Source organism: Sceloporus occidentalis, unplaced genomic scaffold (assembly GCF_023333645.1).
Source record: "Sceloporus occidentalis isolate IW3139 unplaced genomic scaffold, rSceOcc1.0.p SCAF_1, whole genome shotgun sequence".
Lineage (NCBI taxonomy): Eukaryota > Metazoa > Chordata > Lepidosauria > Squamata > Phrynosomatidae > Sceloporus > Sceloporus occidentalis.
This window is the reverse complement of record NW_028316981.1, coordinates 263,473,208-263,487,834: the sequence shown is the minus strand read 5'-3', so window position 1 is coordinate 263,487,834 and position 14,627 is coordinate 263,473,208. Positions and strand designations below refer to the sequence as shown.

Genomic DNA, 14,627 nt, shown 5'->3' with positions numbered 1-14,627 from the left:
GGAGCCATTGTTGAGCACCCTTTGGGTTCAGCCGGTCAACCAATTACAGATCCATGTAACAGTTACTTTGTCTAGCCCATATTTTACCAGCTTGTTTGCAAGAATGTTATAGGGAACCTTGTCAAAGGCCTTACTGAAATCAAGATATACTATACCTACGGCATTCCCTTTATCTATCAAGCTGGTAATTATATATATATAAAAAGATCAGATTAGTCTGACATTACTTGTTTCTCTGAAATCCATGTTGACTTTTGTGATTATGGAATTGCTTTCTACATGTTTGCAGACTTTGTTTAGTGATCTGCTCCAGAATTTTTCCTGGTATTGATGTCAGACTAACTGGACAATAATTGTTGGGATCCTTCCCCTCCCCCCGCTTTTTTTTTTTTTAAGATGGGGACAACATTTGCCCTCCTCTAGTCTGCTGCCACTTCTCCTGTTCTCCAGGAGTTCTCAAAGATTATTGTCAATGGTTCTGATATTACATTTGCCAGTTCTTTTAATATCCTTGGATGTAGTTCATCTGTTGGAATATTCTGGAACGCATACCCCTCCAAAAGCATTTTGCAATAGGTCAGGGGGGATGTCATGGACAACCCAGAGCAAGCCAGTCTACCTTCATTTATCAAAATCAGTCCCAACCAGGTATTATCAGAATGTAGATACCCCAAGCTAAACTGTTTTTGATTTGGATAGGTTTCAGCAAACCAACTTTGTTAGTTGGCCCTTTGTCAAGACCAAATCTAATAACACCATGAAGTGACTAATAGGGATGGAAAGAATGGCTGGAATCCTGTTGGGGAGTTATGAATTTGTAATCATTGTAGTTTCATTGCTACGCAGTGACTTCAGTCCTAATCTCCACTTGCCAGGCAATAGCCACTGTGATTAATGGAGAGTGGGGAAATAATTCTTGATCGAAAGAACAGACCTCCATCAATCACAGTGGCTGCTGCCAGGTAAGTGCTGATTAGGAGATATTCCTGGACCCTATGTATTCCCTAAACTAGGCGATACATAATGATTGTGAATTCCAAACAGTTCTGAGTGAGTAATTCTAGGTTATGCATTTGTAACTGCCCAGCAGGATTCCAGCCAATGTTCAGAACGATAGTATATACAAAAAAGTGTCTCTCCACTGTCAGGAAAGCCTGATGAGGAGGATCCTAGACTGGTGAGATTTCTTAAAATTAGGAGTTTATTTTGCACATGTTATGCATAGAAAATAGCATTAATTTTGCACACAGTATGTGCAAATGTTTTTCAAGAACTGCAGAATATTCAATAACTCTCTCGCAGTGAGGAGAAAAACTATGAAACTATTTATGAAGATTTTCTCCCCTAGTGGCAAACCCATTACCTTCAGGGAAAGTGTAACTTCATGCAAAACAGACTGAATATGCTCCTAAACCAGATGGGCCACCTTCAGCAGTACTCACTCTGACTGGACTGTGCATCAATTTGGATTTTGGCATCATAGATATTTTTTTAAAAAAGAAAAAAGTTACCTCATCCAGTCTTTTCCTTGCCAACTGTGGATGCATTCTCCAGGGTTTCAGGCAAGATTTCTTCCTATTCTGGAGATGCATGGTGGCCTCCCATCCAAATACTAAAGATCCAGATAGAATTGAAGACCATGTCTTCTTACATATACCGTTACCTTAACTATACACTTAATGATTGGATGGATGGAATTAAATTGTTAAATTATCATTTTACATTGGAATTATGTTCCCAAAATGTTAATGACTTTAATAGCATTTTAGCGTGCAACATGCTTTATAGATTTTCTCCCATTTTACAATTATGAAAAGACCTAGAGGTATGAAATGGGTCTATAGATAAGGCTATGAATCTTCTTCCAGTCTAATTCACCATTTTGTTATGAAATTACTATTATTTTGCAGAATGAAAAAGTAGATCATTTGTTCAGGCCTCTGTATTTACAGTACAATGTTGACTTCTCTGCTATACTTCTACTCCAGGGCTGAAGCAGCTTACTGATATAGTTGATCCAACCCACCTATTCTGGAATAAGTCAATATTTTCAACCCAAGAACATGCCTTCAAATATACTTACGTATTAGACAAAGAATATTCCTATTAGACAAATGAATACATCAATCCAAGTAGGGTCATACAGACACAAACAGGATAGTGGATTCTATAGAGCTGTTTGAATTGTTGGAGATGTACTGAAATGCCATTTTAATGTGTTTAGACTCATTCTGATGGAATTGTGCTTCTGCCCCTGGACTTTCCAGGGGCTACACAAACTGCCAACAAAACAAAATCAGAAAAGTGGTCAGAATTCTAGCATTCTTTTTCAAGGTATGTTTTGATACATATTATAATAAAATTGTGTTGTGTACCTACAACCTAACAGAAGGGAATACTTGCTCCTGGAAGTGTCTAAGAAAGACAATTCACTCTGTTTTTCTGCTAGGAAAAGGGCAGCTTGGACAGGCTGAAAATCACAAAACAGTCTTGGAGGCCACATGTTATTCTAGGACACTCCTTGCTCACGCTTAGTTTTTTTTTTAAAAAAAGGTTCAGCGAAATTGTAGCAAAGTAAGACAACCACCACAGAAGAAGGGATTGTACTCAAAATTGAACCTCTTGGTTCGAGAGATTGAAATTATTGATTTTGGAATAGGATTGGGAAATCCATGGCTCGCTAGTCATTACATGCCAAATCCCCTCATCCCTAATCATCTCGGACAATGGGGAGGCAGGATAATACTCCATTAACATTTAGAAAATTTTTATTTACCCACCCACTTCGCAAATTCATTATGATTACTGTTTAAATACATATCATCCAGTTACTTCCAGACAAAATTTAGTAACTAATGCATAATTAAAAATGACACTATTGCTTGACAAGCAAGTTGCAGAGAGCACATTCCTAAAACTAGGATAGAAAGTGTATAAATTAGGTAGGGCGCACTTAGAGTGCCTTGGGAAATAGCTGAAAAAGAAAAGTTGTGATGCTACTACATTGTTAGTTAAGTGTATTTCATAACATAGGTCTTACCCACATAAAATGTTATGTTTAATAGCGGCTCTGAAATGCTTACATCCATAAAGATAATAAAATTTTGATTGACAATGGCTGAGATCCTGCATTGGAGACACAGTTACAATCCATCTCCTGATCCAAATCCATGCTGCTGCTGCTCCTTGTGCCTGGATCACTGGTGTGTATGTGGGGACTGATGTGCCATCCTTCTGTATCCCATTCACCAGTGATGTAGAACTCCTTCATCTGGTGTGGCTGCCTGGCTTTTAAAGTGGGTTGAGAGTGCATTTCTGATTTTAGCAATGATGCCATGAGCAGAAAGGTGACTAGCAAAATCAAGAGGTTGTCTTTTAAATACTTATGACATTACAAATACTGAAGAGGATGCTGGTCAATGTTTTCAGCTATGATGAAAATAAATGGTCATTGCTGCGTGCATTTTCATTTTAGGATGCAATCCTGGGTGTCCTAGAGGCCAGAGGATGGAGGAAATCCCCTCTGCTCTCTGTCTCTACTTGCAGGCAAACACAGCGACAGAGATCATACCTTGCAAGTCCCTCTGTGGGTACAGAAAAGTCTGCCACCTTTGCTGCACCAAAGCCCTTTGTACCCTCCAGGATGTCTCAGAATAGCGAAAACTAGCAACACATCTTGAGCTGGCATACCTATCTTCACTCCATTCTCAACCAGGCTTTGGATTTGTTCTGCTATCATGGATTTTCTCTCCACATTTTCAATAGATTACAATACATTTGTTTATGCTATAAAAGCAACAAATTCCTAAATCCATCATGACTAAATCAAACCCAGGCTCTCCGACTATAACATTTTAAAATATAATTTTAGGTTCTGTTTTCTCAAGCTTATATCCTGAACCATGATTCCACCAGGTTATTACATTTTCAACACTTTTTTCCACAACTGATCAAGACAAGGTGACTTAGAAAGGAAACCTTCAAGAGGGGAAAGCTCATTTAATTAATTTACAATAATTTACAGCCATTTTGTAAAAAGGCATTGCAACTGATCAAACTGGAGAATGCCTGGCTATTTTACAATTATAGGTACAGAATTTAAATATTCAAGCTTGTGATGAAAAAGCGGCAAGATGGTTGCAGTGTACAATGTAAACAAATAGCTTTGGAAAGTGAAAAAAGTATTTGAATCCTTATTTTAGTTTTTATTTTTATTTTTTTAAAAAATCCTCTCGATTCTTTCCTGAAATATGATCACAGATTAACATTTGAATGATCATCTACAAACATAATTTAAATTGTGTTCAGGATAAAACCACTTTGACAAGGAGTTTAGATTAAGATCCAGTCTGAGTGGGGCAGTGTTGAGGTCCCTGTAAAAAGTAAACATCTTTTATTTCTTAAAAAAAATGTGCTACAACATTTGCAGCACAGTGCAGCATTAAAACTTTAAATACAAAAATATTTCCTCTTCTGTTGGGAGAACAAACCTAGTATATTGGAAAGTAATAACAATACTGCTACTCATAGCACATCCGGTCCATGTCTTTCAAGTCATGTAAGGCAACTGCTGTGTTAGTTTATTGTGTATATGGCTAAAAAAAGTTCAGGAAATGTTAGTCTTTGCTATGTTTTTCGGCTGCTCCACATATGTTCTGGTGTACTTTTGTGATCTGCTGAATGTTCAAATGGAGATCTGTGTCCCAATGGAGAGCGTGAATCATACGGTGACCTGGGGCCACTACTGGAAGCTCTGTGGTCCATTTGCCAGTCTGAATGATACCTATAATCTCTTGAAGATTTATGATGACTGTAGTCTGAACTGGACCGGTGATCTAAGGGTAGTCGATGATCTGAGTGCAATCGACTGTCTTTTAAACTTCCTTCCAGGCTTGACCTGTGATCTCTATTCCTGTGCTCATCTAGTTTTCTATGTTTACCATCACTATAGTATCTGAAAAATAAGAGGAATGACACAATAATAGTGGACACAAACATAAAACACTACGTGTTGTAGGACCTGCATCAACAATAATTTCTTTTAAAAATACTTAGTTTTCTTAAAGTAAAACTAAGTCATTTAAGATAATGTTTCTACTAAAACAGAGGTTTCTTGCTTTCTATTCCCCCGTCTTTACAAATCACCACCACATAATATTTTCTTCTATTACACAATCATGTGAACAATAATGCATGTCAGTTTCAGCATTTGAACTGGACTATGGGTTTAGCTCAGCAGTACAGTGACCTATTCCATCAAACCAAGTGATCTGATATTTGTAATGTCAGCCAGAGAAAAGAGTCAGAGATTTAGGCAAGTCTGTAACTTTTCAGGGCTAAAAAACAATCGGTACTGGGGCAGTAGAGTCAGTGTGCAGGGAAAGGAGTACTGTTCTGGTCCTGCTCATTCTGCCCCTCCTCACACCATAGTTCTTACTGTTTAAGAACAAGAAACCAGATATACTGAATATATTTAACATCAAACCTGTTTTTTTCACTTACTCCAGCCAACATTTTAAAAGCTCAAATACCTATTCATCTAATTTTTAAGAATGGAAAAATACAATGAAATCCTGTGAAAAGCAGGGTTGAATGGATGAATGTCAGTAAACTCACCTGTTATCCTGTTTATAATGATCCCAGTCCCTATGATCTTTCCCATTGCTGAAGGTGGAATAAGACCTTTTCCTTGAATCACCTTTTTTGTAAGAGTCTCCATGAAGTCTGTCCTTGTGATGATCATGGTACTGTGGTAAGTGCCTATCAGATGAGTAACTGTCTCTGCTACTTTCATCATGATTTGTGTTATCTTTCAGCCGTTCCACATCTGCTTAATGGAAGCACAGAGGTTTATTAGCTGTAAATATTTAGGCAGTCAAAACTGCTAAATGAACAAACAAGCATGCATGCCAGATTACAACATTCCGTTCACAGAAAAGCTTTCTTTAGAAGCAAGGAAAATCAAGCACTGAAAGTTGATAAAGAATAATCATCAAGACCTTCAATAAGTTGGGGGGGGGGGGACTGATCTGAAAACTAATTTGTCCCCATCCCTAGTACTTCATGCTACTAGTAACTTAGAAACTACTCATAAAATATTTTCATTCATTTCATAAAACATATAAATCAAAAAAGAAAGATTGGGTTAACTGAAATAGGAATACAATTATACAGTGGTTATTATGTTGGCTTCTCTTACAAATATACTAACACATGTATTGGATTTGGAATACTGCACACAAAATCTATATGGAAATCATCTGTTTAGTTCATAAGCATTTAAAGCTAATCTTCTTACCTGGATTTCTGATAAAATGTGTGTTAATACTGCTGCTGACATTCTGGTCATTATGCTGCTGAAATAAACAGGGAAATTATTACTGTGATTTAATTTCTTAATAGTTAAGTTCCAACTAAAATTCATTAAACGAAGGAACAATTTTTTTAAAAAAATACATATGATAATTGACCCTTTCTGTATTACTTTGCATTTTATTACAGGCTGAGTTTTCCTTATCTGAAATGCTTGGTATTTTGGATTCTTCTGCATTTTGGAATAGTTGCATATACATAATGAGATATCTTGGAGATGGTACCCAAAATTACCCTGAAGGTAATTTTAAACATAATAAATTATTTTGTGTATGAAACAAAGGCTGTGTACACAGAACCATCAGAAAGCAAAGGTACTGTACTACCATTTCAGCCACGCATGTGGACAATCTTGGATTTTAAATATTTTGGAATTCTGGATAAGGGATAGTTAGCCTGTAATAGAAATTCAGACTTTTGTAATACACGTTTAAAATGTTATTACCTGAGTTTCTTGGCGTTTTTTAATTGCATGTTTGTACAATTTATGTAATTTTCTGGCATCAAATTCTGTAAATTTGGAAACAAATATCCAGAGATTTCTAGAATTGGAGAGAAGAATAAAGTGGTTTAGATTCCAGTTTTCTTATGAAATACTAGTCATTTTCTGATCCTATTAAGCCTTTGGTACTTGTTTAATTGCTATAAAATTAGCTTTGATTTATAGTGGTCCTATGAATTATAGACTTCCAAGGCATGCTGTTATGAACAGCCCTGCTGGTGGTCTTGCAAACCCAAGCTTTGGTATTACACTTTTATTTTTTATTGGATTTTGTTGTTATAGAATTAATTATATCACATTAAAAACACAATAATTAACTGAAAAATTATTTTTGAAATAAGTGCACAAATAAATGCACAAAGGAAGATACAGTTGAAACTGAAGAGTATTTTCTTTCAACATGTATGCAGTATAATGGAATGGGGTCCCCATCTAGTGGCTACAGATGGTACTAAGATAAAGTAGCTTCATGGTTCTGTGGGCTCGCGTAAAGTCTTTTTTGTCTGACAATATCCTTCAGCTGTCACCTTGTCAGAGAGCCATACAGAACATATTTGTATTGTAAAAGAGGATATATATTATATTTTCTGCATTCTAGGTTTACCATCCTTTTATCAAATTGCATGAAAAAAACAAACAAGAAAAAACAAAATGAACAAAGAGCTTGGGTATCAAAAACATGGGCCACACAGCTAACCTTTCTGCATTTTTACCACAGCTATCAAAGGATAACTGAACCTTGCTGTGATAATTGTAGTGAGACACTGAACACAGAAGAGATAGCTGGCTCTTCCTTCTGGTTATTATCATGGTCACAAGTGTTTCTTAAGACTCATAATTTAAAAAACAACACCACCACACACAAACAATTCCAACTTCCACTGAATGTCTTAATGTAGGCTTTTGTCCTCCAATGAGGGTTCCAATGTTTTGCAGGGTATAAAAACGTTCTTTGTTCACAACAAAGTTTGTGGGTACAAAGTCCAGGAGATTCTGTAATGGCCAGTTACCCAGAGACAGAAAAATATGTTCACATGAAGTGGAATAATTTGTTTCTAGGAAGCTCTTTTCCTACTTTGCCATCCAAATTTTACCGAATGCAAATGCAACAGATTTATGTAGGCAAATTTTGTCCCTGTCTGTTTTTGTCTGTTAACCTCCCTCCAAAAACAAAACAACAACAACAAAAGTATACATGGCAGGTGGGTGAAATTTGGGAGGACTGTTTACAGTTCCTCAGGTGATAATGTCATAAAATGCTGCTCTTGTAGCTCTAGTGTTGTATGGCTCTACAAAAAAAAAGAAAAGAAAAGAAAAGAAAAATGCAACTCTCAGGCACTATAATGTCCTTTCTGAATGGATACAGATTAATTCTTCTCAGCTCAATTTATTCACTTTCAATCACACAAAATTACACATAAAAGGAGAGTCTGTTATACTTTTCCTGTGATTTTTAAAATTCCATAATTGGACATGGCCAAAATCACAGGTCAAAGAGGGATGGGCTGGGATTCTGAATGAAATATTGGCAGCCTTTCTTCTACACCTTGTGCTGTTGTTCCACTGTTTTTAAATTGTATTGTTTTAAATTTGCTGTTTGCTGCCCTAAGTCCTTATACTGGGAGAAAGGTGGGATATAATAATAATAATAATAATAATAATAACAACAATTCACTCAAAACTCCAATCTCCCTGATTCTCTTTCTGTGTGTAGAATAACACAAATGCCTGTAATACTTGTTAGGTTGCTGTGGCCAGGAGGCTCTGGCTTATGGGAGCTTTGGGATTTTAAAAGTAAAATACTTTTTCTTGTACTGTATTACTCCCTCCCCTTTCTTTTAAATCAATGTTTTAAATGGTTTTCATTATGTAGATGGTTTACTATGATTTTAATCATAATGTTTTGTATGTTTTTTAGCTACATGTGTTTTTACTTGTAATTATTTTATTCTGTAAGCCACTCTGAGGTCTAGCTTTGGGGGAAAATGGTATAAATAAAAGTTCAAGCAGCACAGGAACAGAACACAATAAAGTCTAAGGAACAAGCATAAAGTTGCCCTGCCAAAAACAAACAAAACAAACAAACACAGTTGGAATTCTAGTGTTGCTGTTACATCTGCGCCATGATAGCAATCTTAATATGGGGGCGGGGGGTGTTTCTTAGTGACTCCAAAACAAGATCACTGAGATCAGAATGAGGTTGAAGCTTCTCCATTCCTGGCAAACTGTGCCTTCTGCCATAGTACATTACCTCTGAGTCTACTTACTTTCTCCACTGTTTGATTTGTTCAGGATTTGTGTATTCCTTTAGACACTCAGTTATGTGATCTCCTATTTTGATAAGACACTGTCTAGTATGTTCCAGTTGCTCCCTTTCTGACAGACCTTTCTCAGGCCTATCCAGCTGCTTCAATGCTGCTTTGACAGGCCTCATTCTTTCTTTGCACTGTAAAAGTAATAAAATATTCAGAAAAGGGGATCCGAAATTCTGTGAATAACATGAAGACAGTCTTAGCGCTTCTTTCTTTTACTACATATTTTCTATGATTATTTAAATTAAACACTATTTTAAACTTTTGACACTTTGTCCAGCACAAATTCACCACCATATATTATTCATAAATATCAGTAAAAATTACTGAGATTTTAAGTCATTATCACTGTCCTGTTTATTAAATAACCAGCATCAAAGTCCTCAACCTTTCTGGTGCCATAAACCCATTTTAAATTTTGAGACAGTCTTGTGAGCATCGTAACAAAATGGCTACAATGGGGTTCTGACTAATCACAAAATTTACTACCGCAACAAATAATCTTTATTATAGTATGGCAAACAGATGAGGCTAAAAGTAACTTGATGAAACATCTGATTATGAAGGAAAAATAGGGGTGGAGGCTTCTGAATCCTGAAACACGGTTTTCTGCTCCAACAGACCACACCAAATCCAAAGATCAAATCTCCTCACCAACATTTTGTCTCTCTCTTTTTCTCCCTGAGGACCAGCAAACCTTGTCCTCAAATATACTCTTTCATTGTCTCTCACTCTCCCTTTGAAAATGGCAGCACAGGACTCAACTCCTTTGCTACACTGGAGTGTACCACTTGGCACCTTGGCTGGATGCCTGATGTCATGATATGGGAGAAACTACTCCCTGACCCCATTTCACTTCCCCACTCCTGTGTTTAGGACTTCTCAAAATAGTAATTAAAGCAAAAGTTAAACAGTATCCAATTCTGTGTTTGCATTTCTGAGAAAAAACATTCCAAATTAATTTCTTCCATGATTTTATAAGCAAACACCAATCTTTAAATCTTCAAAATGTGCAATGAGAAAATCTTACTATACTAAATGTCTTCTGATCCAGCTCCTCAGATTCTTCAGATATAGGAACTGGTTCACTACTTGCTGTTATATGGACAGGAATATCTGATGAAGGAGCTTTCTTGCTTTTCTCCTTGCTGTCATGCTTGATGTCATTTGTCTGTAAATTAAAAAAAGACATTAGATTTCTAAAAGTGATGTGCTAGAACAGTAGTCCCCAAATTGTGTTCTTTAAGGGATTTTGGACTTCTGCTCCCAGAATTCCAGACTATTTGCCAACATGACTGAGGCTTCTTTGAGCTGAAGTCCAAAATCTCTTAAAGGACACCGTTTGGGGACCACTTCTGCTAGAGAATGAACTACAATAGGCAGAACAGTATCTCAGACACAGCATATGCTAATGAAATACCGAAAGAGTAAAATATAAGATGCTCACAATTTTTCCTGGTCCTTTGACAGGTTACAGCCATGAGCCAGCTGAAACCTACAGCAGAGGAACTACCATATATACTCGACTATAAGTCAACCTCATTTATAAGTCAAAGGCAAGTTTTGGGGCCAAAATTATGGATTTTGACATGACCCGTGGACATGACCTTTGGATAGGTTGAGTGCAAAATGTGGAGGCTCCTTCAGTGTGTGTATGCAAGGGGAAAGAGGGAAGCGGTAATCAATACAAGACTTAAGTGTTTCAGCCTTCATTTCCGAGACAGCGAAGTGCGTAGGCAGAAGGACTGTTAAACAAATAGAAATCAATCACCAAGGACTTTATCTGATTGGCTCAGGACAGAAAGAAACTGCATATGTAAATCTGAAAGAGCTGCTATCACATTACCTTACTGATCCATAAATAAGTCGACCTGGGACTTTGGGGGGGGGGGGGGGTTCAATTTTTGGGCATAAATTTTTAGACTTCTAGACAAAAATATACGGTAAATCAAGAGTTCGTTAAAAAGGGATGAGGGCGATCTAATATGGTTTTGACTGAATTACCTTTTCTTCTTTCACGTCTTTTTCTCTCTGTATATATTCTTTTTGTTTGTTTTCCCTCTTCTCTTTTATGTCTTTTTCCCTCAACTCTTTCTTGTCCTCTTTTTCTTTTTTCTCTCTTTTAGGTTCTCTCTTGTTTTCCTTAGCCTCTCTTTTCTCATCGGTCTCCTTTTTCATAGTGAGATCTGAATCAAGGTTTTCTTCATTTTCTTTTTCTTTTACCTTTTTATTTGAATGTTTCACAGAAACAATTTCATCCTGTAATACAGAAGCATGTATATAACACTGAAGCTGACAAAGGTCAAATGACATTTTTTTAAAAAAAACAAAAAACTAACCAACCAATGAACCAACCAGGTGGGGTCAATCAATCCATGACTGGGAAGGGTTAAAGGAAATTATAACATATTTTTTCATTCTTTAGCATTCTTCTATTTTGTCCTGTTTCTTCATTGCTTGCAACAATTGCTACTTACCTACCCAAACATTTCAGTGGAGCAGAGGTTGAGGCTGGATGGAAGCTAAGGAGACTACAATGTTGCTTTGCAAATGCAACAGTCAAGCCATTTACTTTTTCCAAACCACATTATACTGTTCTTGTAGCAATTGTTCTGGCTTCTAATTACATTCTCAGCCCAATTTAAGGTGCTGGCTGTGTTGCTGTTTGTCCAAGTTGTTTTTGACTTATGGTGACCCTAAGGCAATCCCATCACTGGGTTTTCATGGCAAGATTTGTTCAGAGGGGATTTGCCACTGCCTTTCTTTAAAGCAGAGAATGTGTGACTTGCCCAAGGTCAGCTTTTTGAGTTTCCACAGCTGAGCAGGGATCTGAACTGTGGTCTTCCAGAGTACTGGTACAATGCTACTACACTGTGCTGGCTCTCAAGGTGCTGGCACTTATTTATAGTCCTGAAAGGCATAGTATAGTGCCTGGATGCCTGACAGACTGCCTCCTTCCCGTAAATATGCTCATAGTTTTGAGCTCATTCAATAAACCTGTTTTGAGGATTGGTCAGTGAAAATATGAGAAAGGGTCTTTTCAGTGGCAAAGACACAATTAAAAATTCACCCCCCAGCTGGCTTTATCTCTGATGACTTGTAGGTCAATAATAAAAACCGAAAAAGGAAAACAAAATAAAGACCAAAATCCTACATCAAGAGATGTATATTTATTACACAGCTACATCCATTAAACAATGAGTCCCGATACTGTTATTGTTGTGGTAGTGGTATGCCCTCTCATGTGGTGGTGGTTACCTTATGGCAACCCTAAGGCAAACCTATCATGGGGTTTTCTTGGCAAGATTTGTTCAGAGGTTGGCCACTGCCTTCCCCTGAGACTGAGAGCATGTGACTTGCCCAAGATCATCAAGTGGGTTTCACAGCCAAGTGGGGAATCCAACTCTGGTTTCCAGAGTTGTAGTCCAACATTCAAAACACTACACCACACATATTCTCTCCCCAAATTTACCTTTGAAACAGTATAGCGCCGCCCCCGCCCCCGCTATTCCATGTTTTCAGACAGTGGGGTCATTAGCAGTGATGCATCCAGCTATTTTTCTGTAGACAGATGTACTGCAACAGGCACCTGCAGAAACCTCTGGGAGTCCTCAGGAAGTCTCTGAAGATGATGCCCTTGCAGCACAAGCAACTACAAGAAAATAGCTGGACAAGTCTCCATTCTTCCCCCTGTTCACTGACAAACCATTGTGGGTGGACGGCGTGTTGCTTATAAAGTAGGTTTGGGAGGAAATTTTGATCTTTGTGTAGTCAGAATAGAATCCTGACCTCTGCAATGATCAAAAAAGTAATACAGTGAGCCCTTGCTTTATACGGGGGATCTGTTCTGGACTCCCCAAGTAAAGCAGATTACGCGTATGCCCGAGACCCATTTAAATTGATGGGGCTCATTTATGCGGTGGCGTGTGCGCGCCATTGGCGTGCACCTCATCAGTCCCTATGGCATGGGTCGGCAACCTGCGGCCCGTGGGCCGGATCCGGCCCACGGAGACTTTTTAGCTGGCCCACGGCAGCAGCCACCGCCGCCGCCGCCGAATGTGGCTTTTTGCCTCTATGGGCGCCGCCATTTTTTCTCCCAAAATGGCGGCGAAGTCTCGCGCGACCTTCCCTGAGGTTGCGTGAGACTTCGCCGCCATTTTGGGAGAAAAAATGGCGCCGCCCATAGTGGTGAAGTCTCGCGCGACCACAGAAAAGGTCGCACGAGACTTCACCGCTATGGGCAGCGGGCCTTTAAGAGACCCGCTGCCGCCGCTGGAATCCCCAAACGGGGCTCCGGAGGAAGCAGCGGGCCTTTAAGGGACCCGCTGCCGCCACTGGAGTCCCCAAACGGGGCTCCGGAGGAGGTAGAGGGCCTTTAAGGGACCCGCTGCCGCCGCTGGAGTCCCCAAACGGGGCTCCAGAGGAGGCAGCGGGCCTTTAAGGGACCCGCTGCTGCCCCAGGAGTCCCCAAACGGGGCTCCGGAGGAGGTAGAGGGCCTTTAAGGGACCCGCTGCCGCCGCTGGAGTCCCCAAACAGGGCTCCAGAGGAGGCAGCGGGCCTTTAAGGGACCCGCTGCCGCCCCAGGAGTCCCCAAACGGGGCTCCGGAGGAGGCAGCGGGCCTTTAAGGGACCCGCTGCCGCCGCTGGAGTCCCCAAACGGGGCTCAGGAGGCGGCAGCGGGCCTTTAGGAGGCCCGCTGCCATCCCTAGAGTCCTCCAAGAGGCCTCCGGCGATGGCAGGGGGTCTCTGAGGGGCCCACTGCCACCCCTGGAGTCCTCCAAGAGGCCTCCGGCGACGGCAGGGGGTCTCTGAGGGGCCCACTGCCATCCCTGGAGTCCTCCAAGAGGCCTCCGGCGAAGGCAGGGGGTCTCTTAGGGGCCCACTGCCGTCCTTGGAGTCCTGCAAGAGGCCTCCGGCAATGGCAGGGGGTCTCTTAGGGGCCCACTGCTGTCCCTGGAGTCCTCCAAGAGGCCTCCGGCGACAGCAGGGGGTCTCTGAGGGGCCCGCTGCCGTCCCTGGAGTCCTCCAAGAGGCCTCCGGCGACAGCAGGGGGTCTCTTAGGGGCCCACTGCCATCCCTGGAGTCCTCCAAGAGGCCTCCGGCGACGGCAGGGGGTCTCTGAGGGCCCGCTGCCACCCCTGGAGTCCTGCAAGAGGCCTCTGGCGGCAGCAGGGGGTCTCTTAGGGGCCCGCTGCCACCCCTGGAGTCCTCAAAGAGGCCTCCGGCGGCGGCAGAGGGTCTCTTAGGGGCCCGCTGCCACCCCTGAAGTCCTCAAAGAGGCCTCCGGCGGCGGCAGGAGGTCTCTTAGGGGCCCGCTGCCACCCCTGGAGTCCTCAAAGAGGCCTCCGGCGGCGGCAGGGGGTCTCTTAGGGGCCCACTGCCGTCCCTGGAGTCCTCCAAGAGGCCTCCGGCGGCGGCAGGGGGTCTCTTAGGGGCCCAC

At 40.6% G+C, this 14,627-nt stretch overlaps 1 protein-coding gene across 4 annotated transcripts in view; it reads right to left on the bottom strand.

The window, feature by feature from the left end:
• Positions 1–3,975: 3,975 nt before the first annotated feature.
• The window catches only part of CHD1 (chromodomain helicase DNA binding protein 1), an 88,679-nt gene continuing 78,027 nt past the window's right edge, over positions 3,976–14,627 (bottom strand). For 3 of the 4 annotated variants that reach the window (XM_089492796.1, XM_089492772.1, XM_089492779.1), the window contains 7 exons: positions 11,191–11,445; positions 10,217–10,357; positions 9,142–9,320; positions 6,818–6,914; positions 6,299–6,356; positions 5,617–5,827; positions 3,976–4,954 (listed from right to left, as the gene is read on the bottom strand). In XM_089492796.1, coding sequence (XP_089348922.1) covers positions 4,627–4,954; positions 5,617–5,827; positions 6,299–6,356; positions 6,818–6,914; positions 9,142–9,320; positions 10,217–10,357; positions 11,191–11,445 — 1,269 coding nt within the window. In that variant the 3' untranslated portion in view covers positions 3,976–4,626. The remainder of the gene's footprint in view (positions 4,955–5,616; positions 5,828–6,298; positions 6,357–6,817; positions 6,915–9,141; positions 9,321–10,216; positions 10,358–11,190; positions 11,446–14,627) is intronic. The other variant, XM_089492788.1, reaches the window with a different exon arrangement.